At 34.3% G+C, this 20,916-nt stretch overlaps 1 protein-coding gene across 1 annotated transcript in view; it reads left to right on the top strand.

Annotated features, from left to right (window-relative positions):
* LOC145284413 (uncharacterized) overlaps positions 1-20,704 on the top strand; it is a 33,653-nt gene extending 12,949 nt beyond the window's left edge. The window contains exon 2 of the mRNA XM_080133172.1: positions 4,096-20,704. Within this exon, the coding sequence (XP_079989298.1) occupies positions 17,166-18,239 (1,074 nt within the window). The 5' untranslated portion in view covers positions 4,096-17,165 and the 3' untranslated portion in view covers positions 18,240-20,704. The remainder of the gene's footprint in view (positions 1-4,095) is intronic.
* The last annotated feature ends 212 nt before the right edge of the window (positions 20,705-20,916 follow it).

Raw genomic sequence — 20,916 nt, 5'->3', positions numbered from 1 at the left:
CGTCTTCGATTTTTTGCAACCTTGCCACTATCTTTAATTTTTCCAGCCATTTAATTAGGTCACCCTCCCCAGTGAAGGGTCTCAACATCTGAGTGTTCAGTCTCCAGTCAGCCATGTTAATCTGCTTGACATGCCGAAATAGCTTCTAACGTTACGATCAGGATTCGGTTCTGGGGTTCAGGAAGGAGTGAGTCACTCGCTCAACAACAGTTTGTTTCTGCCCTCTTCTTTTCCAATCGACCACACCTGGCCTCTCGCTACCAATGTCACACCACACAATCTGAACGTCAGCAACACAAAATACTTTTCAAGAGAAGATATTCACGACTCTTCTTTTTTTGTCTTGCAGGGAATTTTTCCCAGCTTTTATATCCTATCAAAAAAAAGAGGAAGAGACAATAAAAAAATAGCTTCTCTCATCATGCCCTGTGTTCCCAAGATGCGCTTCAGATATATAAATGAGCGAGTCATCCTTTCCTTCTTTCCCAAAGAGTGATGCAGATACGCCCAATATGTTGTATATTACTTATTTATTTTTTTTGTTTTTGTTTCTAACCATAACCTAGCCTTTAACGGTACCTTTTTTTCCTTTCACATATACCCCACAAAAATTGTTAATTCTTATATTTTTTCCATGTGTAACTGCTAATTGTTTTTTTTATGCGTACCTATTTAAAATAAAATTATTCTTTTTCACTGAAAATGAAATAAATAACGAAATATAAAAAACTGCAATTTCTTCATAGTCAAATAATACGACAAATAAGTAATGAGAAATGTTTCTGAACACAAAATGTTTGAAAACCCAAAACATTTATTGGATCAAAATGTATCAATATATAATTGTAAAAACATTTATTTAAAAGTCTGCATAAGAAAATATAATTTTAATAAAACAATTTTATAATGAAAGCAACATTGGATTTTTATATTATTTTAGTAAGAAAGATAATGAAATAGTAATTCGTTCTTACTAAAATAATAGCATTAACAGGGGAAATACATCTTTTCTGGTAATAATAAAAATAAAGTTTGTTTCATTTTGTTTTTGAGTTTCCTATTCGATTTTTAAGTTTGATGGGAGTGGGCAATTTTTTTAGCCGTGATTTGGTCAGGTTATTCCAACATCAACATTTACCTGTTATTAACTTTGTTATGTTAAAATAGATGCAGATTTTGGTACTTATGCATTTATGTTACTGTGTTGAAATAATAGCGTTATTATTTAGAAAGTCATTCTTAACATGGGGAGGGGGAGTTTGTAAGTATTCTGTACTTTCACTTAAAATTTAATAAATAAAAAGATATAATAAAACTTGAATTTAACAAATACTATTTAAAATAATAGCACAATAACATAAGTGCCTAAGCACCCAGAGTTCTTTAATAAAAACCTCAATTCCTCTGCAACTATTGTCACATATACAGCAAGGCACTATCATCACATTTTTAACATTTTGATATAAAGTACAATTCCTCTAAGTTGCCTGGATTTTAGTGTCCTAAATTCTCTTTAGCAAAAGAAAAAAAGATAAATTTCTTAGTTAACGAGCTATTTCTCTTCGGTCAGTGCCTTATACATGAACGCCTAATTTTAAGTTATGCAAATTAAAATGTGACAAGATTGGCTTGTGAAAGTCAATATTTAAGATGGCTTGCAGAAAAAACAGTTCACACAAAATAGAAGATAAAGAAAATTTAAATGAATTATTTGAAAATGGTGTTAACTTCTGGAAAATATTACGGTTAAATTTAATATTTCATTTATCACAATATTTTTATATTTTAATGCTTAAAAAACAAAAGATTGCATACAACTTCCTTGAATTGATATTAATTTATTGTTAACCTTTTTTGCATTGTTGTTGTTTCTTTTCCATTTTATTAAACAAATCTTACTGTAGTGGGAAGCAGTTAAATAGTGCTACAAACAACAATGTTAGCAATCGTAATACAGACAACTTTATGAGTTTCGAAGAGAGAAACCAAGTAAAAACCTCATTTTGAGTTGTGGCAATATGATTTTAAAGAGATTCCTTTTCCTGCCCCCCACAGTAAAAGATGAAAAAGCTTGTCTAAAACAATCAAACTAGGTTTACAACACAAAAAGCAAATGAAAGATAATTAGATTATAAGAAACTGTTACTTACCTTCAATAGCCTCTGGTTTGGGGAGACTGATGCAAAAAGCACCTTCCCCTTTATGATTGTTTTTATATTAATTGTGTATTTTAAATAAGGCACTCTGAGTTATCACTCTTTGATTGTTTTGTATAAAAGGCATATAATGCAACATGTCTTTCTCTTTTGGTGTACAGCCCTTTTTGTGTATAGATGGAAAAAAATAAACAGATGTGTGTCTGTGTGTGCTGAGAAAATGTTACGTGTTAATTCATTTGTTTCTTTATCATTATCGATACTTTTCACAATGAAATTATTTAAAGAACAAAGATATGTTTTTCTTTATTTACTTCATAAATAATTTAACTAAGGCTATTAATTAACCTAACAAAGATTATTAATTAAACCAACACTTTTTACACATGGGGTAGACTATACAGGATTCTAAGAGGTGAAGAATGGGTGGAGATGTATGTCCTGGTTTTTACTTGTTTAAAAGTGCGGTCACTGCATCTAGAACTGATTGAGAATATGTCTATTCAGTCATTTCTAATTGCCTTAATTCGATGTTCCAACAATTATGGGATTCCCTCACATATTTATAGTGATAATGCCAAGTCCTTTGTGGCTGGGTGTGACATGATTCATGAGGTACTTACTTTCAATGAATTCAGGGGGAAATTAGGAACATGCAAGATTAAAACATGTTAAGATACCTTTACACTCTTCTTGATATGAAAGTGTATGGGAAAGACGGATCAAAACCATCAAGTATTGTTTATATAAATTGGTCGAGCTAGTTATAATTATTTTGATCTTCTGACAGTTCTTTCTGGTATACAAACTGCTGTAAATGGGCGTCCCTTGCTTTACAGAAGTTTATCAGACTCTAGTTTCGAAATAATAAGTCCAAATCATATTTTACACCCTCTAGTAAACCCTCATTTGATTTTGAGGATAGACAAAGAGAGTATTCATCAACTGGAACCTCCCTCCTAAAAACAACTCTTAGAGTCCTTGAATTGCAGGGATGACGCATTAAAAGGATTTAGAAGAAGTTGGTACCAGGATTATCTGCTGACTGTAAGAGAACATATGCAAAAACAACAAAGAGGGACTACATCAGTTATTTGTGTGGCAGACGTAGTAACAATCAAGCTCCTTAACAAACCTCAACCACTTTGGGCCTTGGGTAGGATCACACATCTATTTATAGGAGATGATGGCTTGATGAGATCTGCTCCTTGCAGGTTCATTCCTTGAAGCACCTCTATTCCTTGGAGTTGGGCATCCAGGAACCCTATGATGGCTTTGATTCTTTGACAAGGAATACTGATGACAATCTGAATGGCTGTACGGCTGTATGTGATGACAACCCTATTGGAAAGAACAAAGATCTTGTTTGGATTTGCCCTGATTGTGGTGAAATAGACAATGGCAGTGCCATGGTATGTTGCGACTGCTGTGATAACTGGTACCATTTCTCCTGTGTTAGTCTATATCAGCCTCCACCAGGAGAGGAGAGTTATTATTATGAAAATTGCCTCAACCGGAACCCTTCATTGTTCCATGATGTTACATTAACGAATGATTCATTAATGGATGCTGAACATACATGTATTTGCCCAGGATGTGTTTGGTTGGATGTTGGTAGTCCAATAATATGCTGTGATGAATGCAATGAATGGTACCATTTCAACTGTGTAGGTATACAGCAGTTCCCCCACAGGATGAAAATTGGTACTGTTGGAAGTCTGACTTCGAGGGACTAACAGACCACTTTCAGAAAAGATTTAGTGTCAAAAAATAAAAATGTACAGAAAAAAATAAGTTAGAAAAATATGATTTGCATTTAGAATAAATGTTTGACTTAAATTAACTACATGATGAATGTTTATAAAATGTAATTAGATATTTTTATGCAAATATTTTTATTATTGTATGCTTTAATAATTAAAATTTCTTTCATTCACAGGAACAATGGATCAAAACTAAAGGATTTTCAAAATATGTGTTTGAATAGAAGTTGTTCTCTATATGGTAAGAGAAAAAATTGACAGATTTTCAAATATGTGAGAATAATTGTTCTCTTGAAAGATTTTAATGAAAATAAAAAATACAAAAATACAAATAAACACGAAAACACGAAAAAACTTGAAAAGTTTCCTATAAAATTAAAGATGCAAATAAACACGACAAAAAAAACTTACACGTGTGAGTTGTGCGGATCATCCTTTTCATCTTCATCCAAACTAAGACGTCATCAGCGAATACACACTGGAGAAAAACCTCACGTTTGTGAAGTGTGCGACTCAGCATTTGCCGATAAATCAAAATTAACAATCCATGTTCGTATACATACTGGTGAAAAGCCATATCCGTGCAAAGTTTGTGGCTCTGCATTTTCACAATCGTCGACATTAAAAAGTCACATGCGAATCCACACAGGTGAACGACCCTATGAATGTGAAGTGTGTAGCTCTGCATTTTCAGAAAAATCGAGTTTAAAAATCCACATTCGAACACACACGGGTGAGAAACCTTATGTGTGTGAAGTGTGTGGTGCAACTTTTTCACAAATCTTCAGTTTAAAAAGTCACATGTGGAAACACACTGGTGAAAAGCCTTATACTTGTCAAGTATGTGGCTCAGCATATTCAAAAAGATCTAGCTTAAAAAGACACTTACAGTCACACACTGAGAGTCCTTTGATCTCTTAAAACTAATTGAAGTTTATGAAAAGAGAGAATTTGAATGCCTTCTAGAGACTGTCCTCAAGTATCTTAGATCTCTATACAGTGTGTAGCTCAGCATATTTAAAAAGATCCAGCTTTAAAAAACACAGTTACACTGAGAGCTTTTTGATATCTTAATACTAATTCAAGAATTAGGATACTTTCCTCTGCAATTAAAATATGACCATATATTTAAAATAACATAGTATTTGAAGCCCAAATAAAATTCACTTGATATGATTACCTTATACTGACTAATATGAGAATTAGTGCACTTTTTCTAATTGATGTTGTCTATATTAACAACATTAAGCTGGATACTCCACCAGACTTGATGAATTCTTGTCCTGGAATCCATGAAGAAAAAAAGACTAAAATAAATATGGACTATTTACACAACTGCTTAATAAAAGCGAGGAAAATTAATATTCTTAATTTTTACAAGCTAAACTTTTGGGATATACAAGAAAAATGTAATGGAATATTACAATACAATTTATATAGGTATCACGTGTAAGATCCAGGAAGAAACCCTTCGGTTTTAAGAACTTTAACTGAAATAAAATGAAGCACAAGTGCAAAAAACCTTACTCGTGTGAAGTTTTCAAATCAGCATTTGCAGAAAGTTCTGTTTTAAAATTCATACCCAGATACATATGAAACTTTTCACGTTTTATAATGTCTCTGTAGAGGGATTTGTTAGGACAAGCTTGCATGAGGATACTTCCAACAACTCTGACGGTATATTAACAATAACAGTATTCAAAGCCTAATAAACATCCCTTTTGTATGACTACCACAAACTGGCTAATGAGACGAATGTTGCACCTTTTCCAAGTGATGTTTCTACTAGTAACAGCACAGTTTAATACTTCACCACTGGATAAATTCTTGTACAAGGATGTGGTAGGTCAAAAGATATTCAATAGAACCTTGGGATACAGCATAAATTAGTAACAAAATACAGTACAGTATAGAATACACATGTATATAATCAAATAACACCATAAGGTGGGGGGCAAATACTGTAACCAGGGGTCAGAAAAACATTGTATTCTACATCATAACCTGAAAAAATGTATCCTAGGGTCACCGTATCCCAGGTTTCGACTGTACTATAATGTATTTAACTGTTCAGTTGGAAAGAGGAAAATTAATGTTCTTTAATTTGTTAGTAAATCAGTGTTTGAGAGGTAAAGAAAAAACTAATGGAATACTCAGATATCTTTGTATTTCATACATCATAGATATTGTTGGCCTCAGGAAGAAACACATTAACTTCCAAGAGCTTATACTAAAATAAAGTGAAAAACCTTTTGTTTATGAAGTATTTCTTTCAGTATTTTGTAGAAATCCTATCAAAATTCATAGGTGAATGCACACTGCCTATCAGACATTATCACTAAGTGTATAAGGTCTCTATACAAAGGTTTGTTAGAACAACCTGCCATAAGAATACTTCCTTATTCATAAATACTGACGAAATATTCAAAATAACAATATAATGCAAATAAGATCTCCTTGGTATGGCTTATACAAGGAATGGCATACCTTCTACAAGTTATGTTATCTATAGTAACAGCACTAAGCTGGATACTCCATGTTTGTGAAGTGTGTGGCTCAGCATTTTCACAAAAAACTTAAATATTTGCTTCCAAGTATGCATACAAAATGTCTATTATTAATCCCCTAAAAATTGAGTCCTCCCAGCAAGTTCTGCTATATGGAAGTGGAGTATGTCAACCACTTAAGATTTAATTGTAAAGTTTGCTAGGCTATATCTATAGCATAATGTGACACCATATGCAAATAAATATATCGTTTAGCGCAGTAGAAAGTGATCGGAACATATTCCAGAAAAACCATTTACAAATTGGTCATTTACCATCCACTATGACTATGAAATTACTACAATTCCATAGGAAAAATGCACCTATTAAACCTGATATAGTAATATGAAACATTATGGGGAGAGTAACAGTTTAGTTGAAATCAGCATATCTAATGATGCGGGTTTAACCAGAGATGATATGGAGAATAGAAATAAATTCTTAAATCTTATATATGACATGAAATGAAACTGGAAACTAAGGAAAATTTCAGTAATTCAAGTAATAATAGAAGCTTTAAAGCTATCTGGCGAATATACCTGCAGAACCAAATGCAATATAAATCAAAACAAATACACTTTAAAGCTTAGAAGCCATAAAAGATCTATTGAGGGGGATTTCTAAAATAGTTGATCAATATCTGTCATCTGTTAAGGTGTCCTTATTCACAGCAAAAAAAAAAATGACAATAAGAGCAAGGACATTAATGGAAGAACTCAATCACAATTGCAAAGAGTATGACTAATCATAGAAACAAGAAAATGTAAAGAAAATTTAAAAAAAAACTTAAATTTATTAATTGTATGATTCTGCATTTTCAGTAAACATCCCCAAATGCTCATGCAAACACAAATAGCTGTTGAATGTTTGAATTCCTGCTAGATACCATCCTTTAGTGCTTTCAGTCTTACTGTACAGGTTTTGTTTTAGCCAACCTGACAATAATCCCTGACCAAATATTCAAAATAACATAGTATTCCAAGCCCAGATAAGATCCTTTAACAGGACTACATATGCTAACTCATACGAGAAATGGTACGTTTTCTTAGTGCTAGCTACTGCACTTAGATAAATACTTTATTAGAAGGATAAAATCTTTCCTGAAATCAGCAATACAAAAGAAATGACCACAATAAAGATTAAGCATAACATATAGAGGAGGAAATTAGTGTTCTTCAATGAATTACAAATGCTATATTTAAGAACTAAAGGAAAATATCAATTGAAAACTAGGATAAATATGTAGAAATTAAGGAAAAGCACCAAGAAAAGATCTCTTTATTTCTGAGAGAAGCTGGCATAAAATGTAAATCCTCATGTTTGTGAACTTAGTGGCTCGTCATTTCTGCAAAAATCCACTTTAAAAATTTACATTTTGATAGGCACTGGGAGACTTTATTTGATGAGAAAAGACTCATTATAGCCTTCAAGATCAGGGTTTACTCATAAATGGTTTGTCTGCAAGCTAGTGGGCAGTGCAAGTTTTGCCACTCAGCAATTTAGAGTCCAAGCAAGCTAATGTTTGGATGCAAAATTCTATTGGCAGATGGCCTTTACACTGTCTGCCTCAACAAAGTATGTAAATGTCTCCATTGGAAGATCTATGGAGAGATACAGCTTATCAGATCATCAAACTTACGGAAACATGGGCCATTATCAATAGCATCAAATAGTGACAGTTTTCTATGATGAAAGCAGGCAAGCAGCAAAGGTCATCAAGTTGTAATATGGAACAAGTTCTAAAGAACTGTGCTCATTATTGATGCCACCATCCCAAATGACTATGACCTTAATAGAGCTGAATGAGAAACAATAACAAAAAATAAACATTATACCTGTTGTGATATGAGCAACTGGCCTAATGAAAAAATCCCTAAGAAATATTTAGGAACAATCTCTGGAAGTAATTGTAATGGCATTGTCACTGTAGTCTCATCTTAAGGGCATTTTATTTGGATGTTATTTCACTGAATTAACTAACTTGTATGATGTGATTACACCTGCTTAATCTTTTGTCGAAGATGACCATACAAATATACTTTTAACTTACCTTCATTTTGACAATTGATCAAGTTTGTTGTTTCTTATGCTGGTGCCTGTGTCAGGTTCATAATTCTTATTCAAATAACCTTTTGCTACATTTGATAATTATTTTATGTTGCTTTTGCATTTTCACCAGGTGTACACTTTTGTTAAAATGATTTATTAGTTTATACGACCTAGATATTATACAGTTGTTTAATTTTATAATAAGCAAATCAATGTCTGCTATTCCAATCACAGCAAAAATTAATGAATATCAAAAACTTTGAGGTGTTAAAATATAATTAATGTTAAATTTATGTCAGTGGGAAATGTATATTACTTTCATATCAATATGTTCTCTTCAATGTTCCAGTAAAACTAATATTAATTTTTTCATGTGTGATACTTCTGTAACATTTTAGAGGAGCAGTATTTTCATTTATTTGAGACTTTGATTTGTCTAAGATCACCTGAATATCAACAATTGGTAGGTAGGTATTTTGTCTAAATACCAAAATATGTTATGCCACATCAGAAATAAGAATATTTTAATTTTATTTCTTAATATCTTCTTTATTTTATTGTGTTCTAATACATCTCACTACTAAAAGGAAATCTGCATGAATGCTGTATTTGTTTTCTTAAATAATATTTATAATACAGACTTTGGCCAAGGGAATCATGAGAAAAATATGTATTCTTGTGTCCTCAACCATAGACATCATATTTCTGTTTTCTTTATTTTATACTTTCTCAAATAAAGTAAGAAATAATATTTGCTGTCTATGGATGTTTGACATGAAGGAATATTTCAGGATAGTATTCTAAACATTTAAACTCTAAATTTTTAAATTAATATATTTGTAAAAACCATATTTGAAAATGAATACAATTGTAAACAACCCTATTGCAAAATTAATACTATTATTAACAGGCTTATTTTAAAATGAAAACAATTGTAAAAAATGCTATTCCTAACGTACAGAAGTTTTAATGTAATGTGAACAGACATCCCACTGTGTAACTTCCAACAGTCACTTGTTTGACATGATCCCAAGTAGTAGCTCTTTACATTCCACATGACAATCTGCCTTGATTCTAGTGAAAAAGCATATAAAATTTAGATTTACCGAAATATTATTTTGTTAACAAATATTATAACGACTTATTCTTTATTTTTTCTTTGGTATGATCTTTTGTTAGAAAATTTAAATTAGATATAATGATGACTTGAGTAACTAAAAATTTATTCAATCAAATTATCCAGATAAATTTAAGATCAATTGATTTATATGAATACATTTAAAATTACTAGATAAGAATTTCTGTTAAAAAGTTTTTTTGATGCACTAGTTTTACTTGGGAAATATGCATATTTTAATTTGCACACATAAAATCCCTCCATAAAACTTTAAATTCTGAAGATGTAAAGATTAGCTCCCTCTATTATGTTAATTCTCAACATTTTATTATTTTCGTTGATTTGTAGATTAGTGCATTATTGTAGGATTGTCATCTAGAGATTCCATTTTCGTTTATAATTAAAAAAAACTTTCCATTTTCAGATTATATGCTTTTCTTGTATTATGTTAGTTTTAACTTGACTGCACATATTTTCTATGGTATTTTAAACACCCACATTTATTTAATACTCCTGTGAATATATTAGCAGATGATTGGTTTGAAATAAGGTCAGGATGAAGAATGTAATTTGATAGAGTTAGTTATTAAACAAAAAAGAGTCAACATCTTCCATGAATAATATCAAACTGTTCCATTAAAGTATGAATTAACTTTTATTTGAAAGAGAAAATTTTAATGAAGCGAGAGTTGATTTTTCTCATGTTTTATTTATTAATAATACTTGTGTTTACATGTTCTGGTAGTGAGGCATGTAAATATGACTTGTGTTAGCAAAACGGTGTAAGGGAGATAATGAATATTTCCTGTATAACATTGAACAATTTAATACCAACAAAAAGAATTGACAACACAAGGAAATCATAATACATGCTTAATGAACTATAATATGCTTTTATTAATGCAAAAGGTAAGCTCTGCCTATCACCCGGTTTTTAATACTCCTTTTGTGTCTATTAGCCAGGCACAGAGCTATGGTCACAGGGACTTAGAAGAGACATCTAATGCTTGGTTTTGTTTCCTGACTAGGGTAATGAACATTGTCCCCTATTTCCATTTTATTTCCTTCTCCTAAAACTGGGCTCTTTGATTGCCAGATATATTTGCATGATTAAACTGAGTCATCCTTGTCTGAGGTTCGAGGATATCAGTTTGGCAGTTTGTCTTATTGTATTTCGACTGACAGTACAGGAGCCCTAACTCTTTGGTAGTACTTTGAATAGCTACTCTATCATTACTTTTATCATATCAGGATGGTTGTAATGCTATGTTTCACATGGAAATGAGCATTGAACTCATCTCCAGTGGTTTCCTGAGATCTATTTGTGTATGCATATTTGGTATCATGCACGCTCTCACCCTAAAACTGAAACTATTAAATATAATGACAGCCCAAACAAAAAGTGTGATCAAACCACATACACAGACACTCAAACAAAACCAATTCACCTCCTCCCTTGAAGTTCGCATTCACAAATACCCATGGGCTTAAAACTTAGACAATGTAGAATAATTTCTCCTAGTCAAATACTTGGATATTTTAGTGCTAAATGAAACTAAAGTATACTCCTTCATCTTCTCTAACAACTTTAATATGTTTAGTCATCTCCCACTTTGCCATAAGGACTCAGGCACATGCATGAACTTGGAGTCTATATTCATAACACCTTCCCCTTGACTAGAGAATCAAAACTAGAATCAGATGACCAGATCGTTATGTGCTTTAGTGTAATCTTGCAATGTAGCATTTCTTATATTTTCTTTACTGTTCTCCCTCAACCCAGGAGTACCCTAATCAACCACATCTCTAACAACATAGATATAGCACTCTTCCTAGATACTAGTGCCAAAATCCATGTATTTATTCACTGCAGTAATTTGGTTTCTTTAGTTACACAGACGAAGCTGGTAGCATCACACATAGCTTTTCTATATCCCGTTACCTGACATAGTCATGTTCCCGACCCGATCATCACCTCTAGGCCTATTTCTGACCGCAGTTTCTGAGGACTGTGTAAAAAATGCTCACCCGGGAATGCTGATCACATTATGATATTGGTAGGCATCACCCTTAAATCTCAACCCCAAGTTGATGAACCATTGCTTAAAACGACATGGTATTTCAAGAATAATGAATACAAAGTCAGCAGGTATCACATCAGATATTCAATGGAAGAGTATCTTCTCTCTTTCCATGGGATAGTGTTTGAGGCTACTGAATGGAATATAACAACAATTGAAGCACGTTTCTACATAGAAGTTTTATAGCAAACTCCATTATCCACAATGGTTTAGTTCTATTTGTGTAGCTGCCATTGCTCAAAGGCAGCATGCATTCCGTAAATTTATCCAACATAAGTCCAGTACAAATAGACAAAAGTATCTAGAAGCTAGAAATAGTTATAATAGTGAAATAGCCACAGCCAAGAACAGGAGTACTGAAATCACCAGAAAATGCATTGAGTCACAGAAATTAAGAACTCATGATTTCTGGAAAATTTATAACAGTGTAGAAAATAATGGGCAATCCACAATCGAACAATCATAAGGTTGTTTACATGGCGGCTGAGAAGGTTAACCCGGTCATCTGGTGGTTTGCTTCCAACTCCACTATAGACCCAACAAACCATTCCTATCCAAAGTTCCCTTGTGGACAAAAGTCACATTCAATGATCTGAAAATTACCTCTCCTCAGTTTTGAGTGGTCTTATCACTGCTATACTATTTTTAAAAAATCCTCTGCTGAGGTTGCTCAGTTCTTTTCAAACTCTTCAGCAAATACCTTACCAAATCTTACTTCTTTGACTGATGGAAAAGAATTCTGGTGAAAGAACTGATCAACTGAATTATCGCCCCACTACTCTCCTCCCTCTCTTCACCAAAATCTAAGTTCTTAAGCAATCAAGCACTAGTCCACCACCTCATAGATACTAAACTTCTGTCCGACTGACAATATGGATTTAGACAAACTCGTTCTATTGCAGATATCCTAACTGCAATCTCTGAATGTATGAACGGCACTGGATAAAGCAGGGTAGTAACCCTATACATATATGTAAAGGCTTTCACAGAGTATGAGGATCTCATACAAATTAAATCATATGGTATATCTGAACGAATACTTAATATAATCAAATCCTTCTTAGATGAGAAAAATCCAGGTTGTTGTCAATGGTAGCATATCAAAGCAACATGACATAAATGCGGGTGTGCCACAAAGGTTGATCCTTAGACTCTTATTCCTGATGTTTAAAAATAACCTCCCTAATAAAATTGTCTCCGAGATAAGTATATTTGCTAATGACCCCATGTTCTTTAATAGACACTAGGGGAAAACCAATGACCACATCTAAGGAAAACCTCCAGTTTGTTGTGGAATTGAGACATAAATAGATGGTAATATTCAATGCTGCCAAGACAGAGTTTGTTTCTTTTAATAATTACAAAAACCCTTCTCAACTACTGTTTGCCATAACTAATAATATGCTACCTGAAAGCTCTTCATTCAAACTCCTTGTGTTAAAATGCACAGGCAACATGAATTGGAACAAATACACTGAAGACATTGCCAAGAAGCTACAAAAAAGGTGGGGTTTCTCTACCATCCTATAAAATTACACAGAGTATCTTATATCTCTACAAAGTCACCATTCTCCCATGCATAAACAATAAAGTATTGGTACTAGATCTGGTCTGGTGCATCTGTCACTAGTCTCTTGCTCTTAGACAGAGCTATAATTATGGCTCTTAAAGACCCCATAATTGCGAGGGGGCACAAGTTTTCTAGAGGCTGCAATGCCCTGGGAAAAATTATAATAATTACTAGGATTAATTAGAAAATTATTATCACAACTGTTGAAATATATATCAATCTGTCAAAGCCTTCTGAGGCTCCAAAGGGATCGTAAATCATTTATAATAAAAAAATGAACATGAAAGAGCTACGCACGTTTGTCATACTTTTGATTAAATAACTGAAATAATGTTTTTGTCTAAAAATTCTCACACAGACACAGAAATATGCCATCTAAAGTCGATCAATTTAAGTAGGTCATTAAGTATTGTAATCTCAAAAAACTATTTGACAGCATGCTCAGTATATTTTAATTCCGTCTTGTTCTATTTGTTGCCTTCCTCTCACCTAGAGTCTTTTTATAATGTCTTTTAGGGCAGCTAATTCATTGACATGCAAATCAATGCATATCAAACTACATGCCCTCATGTTCCTTAAAGATAATCTCACATAAACCCATGCTCAGATCGACACATCTTCAGGTCTTCGAGGCATAAAAGCTAGTCACAACTGAATCACACTACATGGCTAATCGCAACTAACTCACACTGCACAGCTATTCACAACTAAATCACACTGCATGGCTATTCACAACTAAATCACACTACATGGCTATTCACAACTAAATCACACTACATGGCTATTCACAACTAAATCACACTACATGGCTAGTCACAACTAAATCACACTACATGGCTAGTCACAACTAAATCACACTACAAGGCTATTCACAACTAAATCACACTACAAGGCTATTCACAACTAACTCACTATATGGCTAGTCACAACTAACTCATACTATATGACTAGTCACAACTAACTCACACTATACAACTAGTCACAACTAACATTATATGGCTAGTCACAACTAACTTGCACTACATGATTAGTCACAACTAACAGCTAGTCACAACTAATTCACACTACACGGCTAGACAACTAATTCACACAATACAACGACACCAATTCTGAAAGTTTAGCTCGAATTGTAACATAATCCTTCTCATGACTTAAGGATGCACATCTTAAAAGTCTTTTTATAAAGTTCAACCTTCATTTCATGATGATGCTTTCCAACCTAAATTCTATTTTAATCTCTCCACTTCACGACGACACTTTCAATAAAATCTGATTGTCATATCAGCTTTACATTTCTGATAAATTAGCTTGACATCTCATTAGAAAAAAATAATTGACAGCATGCTTACAACATCGTCTTGTATTTGCTGCCAACTACCTGGCGCCATTCTCTTGCATACAGTCTTTTTATAACCTCTTTAGTGCAGCTAATGCAAATCGATGTATATCAACTACAAATATATCACAAGTTACCCCAGCTTCTTAGTTTTTGTGAACATCTACTTGAGTTCAATTTTTGCATATCTATGATTAATCAGATATTGATGTCAGTTCTTTCTTTTTCATTTTACATGTTTCTGAACTGGTAGTGAAAAGAATGTTCAAAAGATATAAAGATGCCATAAAATCAAACTACTTAAAAAGAGAATTGTAGTTATTGTTGAAACAGTTACATTTTTATTCTTTTATAGTGTAGTTAGATATGCATTAATTTGCATATCAATGAATCAGCAGTCCTAAAAAACGCTATAAAAAGATGTGGTTAGTTTGAAAGAGATGTGGTGAGCACAAAAGAGAGACGTTGTTAGCACAAAAGAGACCAGAAATGATTAGCACAAAATAGATGAGGCATGGTGAAAAGTGTGCATGATAGCAATATTTTTTTTATATATTTTTGAATCCTAATTTTACCACAAGCTATTTTGGTTTTATTAGAACTACCATGTTAAGGCAATTTGACATTCGGCTAATCTCTGTATTCAGTGGCGTGGCAACGAACACTCCAATAATGGAATGGTTGGAGGATCTAGAGTTGACTAGCTGTGCAAATTAACCAAGGTGTAATAAGTCCTGCCACTATGATTGAAAGGTGCGGCTCGGTAAACATATCAGCAGCTTTCATAACAATGGAATGATATTTTTTTTTTTTTACATGGGTGTCACCACTTATCAAGGCAAAGAGGCCACTCGAGGATAAGGGTTAATAGGTATACATTAGTCATTGTGATTTTAGCATATTAAGATATTAAGAAATACTATCATCAATTAATGGAGAAGTACAATATGATTCGGATTTTATAAAAAATATTGTCGACTAGTTTTGGAGATTTTATTTTAGAAATACTGTCTTAAGGAATACCGTCATCAAGTTATGGAGAAAATTTGAATCGGATTTTAGAGGAACAATTCAAATCAGATTTTAGAGAAATGGTGGCGTCAAGCTATAGAGAAGAGTGAAGTACAATTTGGGTGGATTTTTGAGAAATACCGTCAAGTTATGGAGAGTTCTTAAAAATTCAGTCGTCAAGTTATGGAGAAGAGTAAAACGCGATTCAGTTGAATTTTCAAAAAAACAGTAATCGTTTTTAAGTGAAGAACTTAAAATGTGATTCGATTGTATTTCTGAAGTCATCGCTTTTAAATGAAGAACTTAAAAAGCAATCCGGTTGGATTTTCAAGAAAAAAGTCGTCGCTTTTAAATGAAGGACTTAAAATTCGATTCAGTAGCATTTTCTAGAAAAAATTTGTGACTTTTAAATGAAGAATTTAAAATGCGAATCAGTTGTGTTTTCTGAAAATAGTCGTTGCTTTTAAATGAGGAACTTAAAATGCGAATCGATTGGATTATCTAGGAAAAAAGTCATTGCTTTTGAATGACTAATTTAAAATATGATTCAGTTGGATTTTCTTTAAAAAGTCGCTTTTAAATGAAGAAATGTGATTTGGTTTGCTTTTATAAAAAGAGTCGTTGCTTTTAATTAAGTTCTGTGTCTAGCCGACTAGTGAATGCTAGTTATAGATGTGTAGTGTAAGCTAGCTGTGTGCTTAGCTGTAGTGTGGGTTGGCTGTGTGCTTAGGCGTGTAGTGTGATCTAATTGTGTCTGGAAGCCCTGGGTAATGGTTATCTGAGATGAGCAATAATGATCATGGGGGTGTAGTTAGATATGCATTAATTTACACATCAACAAATCAGCAGCCCTGAAAAGACATTATAAAAAGACGTGGTTAGCACAAAAGAGTAAATGTGGTTGGCACCAAAGAGACAAGACGTGATTAGCATAAAAGAGACAAGACATGGTGAAAACACTTGCACATAATGACAATATATTCTCTATATATTTTTAAAATACTAATTTTATCACACTGTTACTCTCGCTTCTTCTTATTTGTCCCTCAGTCCTCATTTTTTAATGAGTGATTTTTCTGACAAAGGGAGAAGAAAAAGCTGTTTTCTAGGTTGGCAGTATTTTGCACGAACAGTTGGCAGAGATAGCGGAAGTTTTCTGTTTCTATGTCTATCCTTGTAGCCATGTCACTAGTAAGGGTGCTGGAGGTAAACGTTTTGTCTGGGCTGGCATTATCCGCCTGATAGTCAGGGACCCGAACCTTGGATTAACCACTAAGGAGGCTGTCCTATCAGCAGGTGCAAAGTACTGGGGCTACTGTATTGCCATTTGGTGAATGGATTCTGGACCATGCAGTAGCTTCTGGTGGGGCCTCTCGATGCCATACTAGTGGGTAATTGTTACGGCTTTGCCTTATCATTAGCTACAAATAAAAAAAAATAAAAAAATTCTTCGTTTCTTTTTCTCTCTTAGTTTCCCCTCTCTGTCCTGCTCTAAGTAAATCTGACGACCTAGTCCACAAATTCCAAAATTTCATCATGACAAGTTTCAAGAAAAAATACACAATTAAACCCGGTTCTCCAACTTCCAACGTAGACCCCTACTACCATGTCTCCTTCTCCAACATCAGGGGTCTACGTTCTAACCTTCCAGAGGTTGAAACCCAATTACAGGAGACTAAACCAGACCTTTTATTTTTAAGTGAAACTGGCATTGGACAGGCTATTTCCCTAGAAGAGTTCGCAATTAAAGGATACTCTAACTTAACTTCTAAATCTGACCCCCAAGATCGCCATGGGCATGGAATATGTGCCTATATAAGGGATAGCTTTCCATGTGGTAGGGACATCTCCCGGGAAGATCCTAACTTACCCTATATGTACTTCCGGGTTGCTTTAGCTCACACTACGGCATTTATATTTACTCTCTATCGCCCCCATAACAGCAGAGTTACTATCTTTCAAAGCATATCTGAGAAAATTGACCAAGTCCTATCTGCTTATCCTTCAGCTAACATTCACGTATGTGGTGACTTCAATGTTCACAACGTCGAATGGTTGACCCACTCTTACAAGACCGATGATAAGGGGAGGTTCTGTCATGATTTCTCCATTGCCTATGGCCTCACTCAGATTGTTCAGGAACCCACCCATGTGCCTGACAATGACGGCCAGTATGCAAGCCTACTAGACCTTTTTCTCACAACTTGCCCTGAACTATGTTCAGTTTTTGTTCTGTCGCCTCTTGGATCTTCCGACCACTCTGTTGTATCAATTAAGATAAAAATGAAATGTAATAAGTCCCCAGATGTACCTCTCCATCGTACAGTATATCGATACACTAAGGCTGACTGGGATAGCTTCCGTACATTTATATCTGATCTACCTCTGCATTACATGTTTAAAAAGGATGTGTCCTCTATAGTATTAGACCTGACCGTTTCATACCCTCGAAAAAGTTTCAGCAAAAACCTAACAGCCAGCCATGGTTCTCTCCAGAATGTGCTGCTGCCATTGCGCACAGAAATCACTTTTTCCACTGTTTCCAACGTAATAGATGTATGGAAACTAAAGCCGCTTTCAGGACTGCCAGCAACCATTGTAAGAAAGTAATAAAGAATGCAAGAGAGTTGTATGCTCAATCTGTTAAGTCCAAAGTAGCTGAACAGCGGCTTGGTTCCCACCAGTTTTGGCAAATAGCAAACAATCCTGAACAGAAGCGTGTGCTTCACCCCAACTATTATCAATGGACATGAGGTAATCTCGTCAGCATCAGACAAAGCCAAACTCTTTGTCAAGAACTTTGCAGCTAATTCTACCCTTTGCGATCAAGGCTGCCAACCCCCAATATTTCCTCCTGTATCAGAAAACACGCTATGTGATATACGTATATCTGTACGTGATGTTGCCAAGCTAATCAAAAAACCTTGATTCCAGTAAAGCAACTGGCCCTGACGGTATTCCAATTATAGTGCTAAAAAAACTTCAACCTGAACTAGCGTCCATACTTACAAAACTGTTTAAACGTTGTCTTAAGGAGAATAGTTTCCCATCTCCCTGGAAAATCTCATCAGTATGCCCTGTATTTAAGAATTCAGGTGATCGCTCATCCCCCTCTCAGTACAGGCCAATAAGTCTCCTGTGCGTCATGAGTAAGTTGCTAGAATCTGTGTTAAATACAGAAGTAATCAACCATCTCAACAAAAATAACCTTCTTAATGACACTCAATATGGTTTCCGTTCTGCTAGATCTACAGCAGATGTTCTTACAGTTATATCGCATAGGATTAGCAAATCTCTCGACAGAAGCAACCTTTCTAGGGCAATTGCTCTTGACATATCTAAGGCCTTTGATAGGGTATGGCATAAAGGTTTACTTCATAAGATCTCTAGCTATGGTATTGCTGGAAATGTCTTCTCAATTATTAAACCATTTCTTTCTGATAGGTTCATAAGAGTAGTAGTTGAGGGGCAAAAATCAGAAGCTCACAGTATTAATGCCGGTGTCCCTCAGGGATCCATCCTAGGCCCAACTCTTCCTGATCTACATTAATGATCTTCCAAATCATATCCTTACATCATTTGTAGACATTTATGCTGACGACTACCATTTATGGTAGCACATCTAAGACAGTAAACGACCAAGTTCTCTCCAATTCTCTCTCCTCTGATCTTGAGCACGGAGTACAATGGGGGAAGGAGTGGCTGGTTACTTTTAATGCATCTAAAACCAAGCTTCTCTCTTTACATCATCAACATTCTGATCCACATCTGGCATCAATTGAAATGAATGGCTCTCGTCTTCAGGAGGCCTCAAGTTTTGACAAGCTTCTTGGCTTGACCATTACTCCTAATCTTAAATGGAACACGTACATCAAATCTGTTGCCAAGGCCGCTGGAAAAATGGTGGGATCTTTCTATCGATCCGGTAGATATCTCACTGCTGATGCTATTCTCTATCTATATAAGAGCCAGGTACGTCCAAGGATGGAATACTGTTGCCACATCTGGGCAGGAGCTGCTAGAAAGGACTTGTCCTGCCTTGATAGAGTTCAAAATAGACTTCGTAGCCTCGTAGGAAATGTCCTTTTCTCTTCCTTGCAACCTCTATCCCACAGAAGAGATGTTGCGAGTTTGTCTCTGATGTATCGTTATTTTCATGGAAAGTGTTCGACTGAGCTTCAATCTATGGTCCCCCCTCGCCAAACTTTCACAAGAAACACTCGTCTAGCTGTAAACACTATCAATAATTTCCCCCACTCTTTATCTGTGCCTAAACCTAAACATAGATTCCATGAACAAAGCTTCTTTCTTAGAACTGCACGCATGTGGAATTGTCTTCCGTTTTCCTGCTTTCCGGCTGACTACAATATGGTTGTCTTCAAGTCTAACGTAAATAAGTTCTTGATGAGCCGTTCGATATAAGTTATCAAATTTACCAAATTTTCATTACTAATGATTACTATATTGTCCAATTTCTACTGTACACTCTTTAACCCTTATCCTTGAGTGGCCTCTTGACCTTGATAATGTGGTAATGCCTATGTAAAAAAATGTCTACTTTCTTCAGACTAAAAACTGGCAAACAATAAATTTTGCTTCAACATAATCGTAAGTGGATTTTGTTTTCTTAACTCTATTTTCAAGAAATGTAAAATGTCCTTTAAGAAACAAATGAAAGACTACTGAAACAAGAAGTTCTTTTTTTCCAACCACGTTTTTTTTTATTGAAACGTTTATTTAAGTCTTTAAATGTTTATTTAAATTAAACACAGTCGAGTCACTACTTGTAAGGGTGTGAGTCGGCTCCCAGAAATTCATAATCAGGATCTATCAATTTTTAAGACCGAGGTTGCAGCTGCAGGAATCTGTAGAAGCTGAAAGTAATAGAGTATCCGCAGAACTGTTAAAGGTAAATTGAATGAGATCGCCGATAAACAGAAGGGTGTTACCAAATCACATCATCACTTGTATAAAATAAAAATATAGAAATAACTCCAGAAAATAACGACACTTGACAAAGAACTCGGTATCACTGTATTCATATGAAATAAAACTTATTCACGTGTTACAAACATTAGCTCAAAGTGTTCCAACGTGTTTCCTTGTAATGAATGTTCATTATGCAGGATTAGCTAAATGAGGATTTTGTGAAAACAGCATGGAGTTTAAAATACTGATTTTTATGTCACACGTGACTTGAAGATAATGTGATCATTTTTCTGGAAAAAACAGACATTAATCATGAGCACAAAAGTATGCGTGTGTTCATCGCATAAGAACGGTAATT

Source organism: Euprymna scolopes, chromosome 9 (genome assembly GCF_053919585.1).
Source record: "Euprymna scolopes isolate OS-2025 chromosome 9, ASM5391958v1, whole genome shotgun sequence".
In the NCBI taxonomy this organism is placed as follows: Eukaryota; Metazoa; Mollusca; class Cephalopoda; order Sepiida; family Sepiolidae; genus Euprymna; species Euprymna scolopes.
Note: the sequence above shows the minus strand (reverse complement) of the source record. Positions and strands in the feature narration are given on the sequence as shown.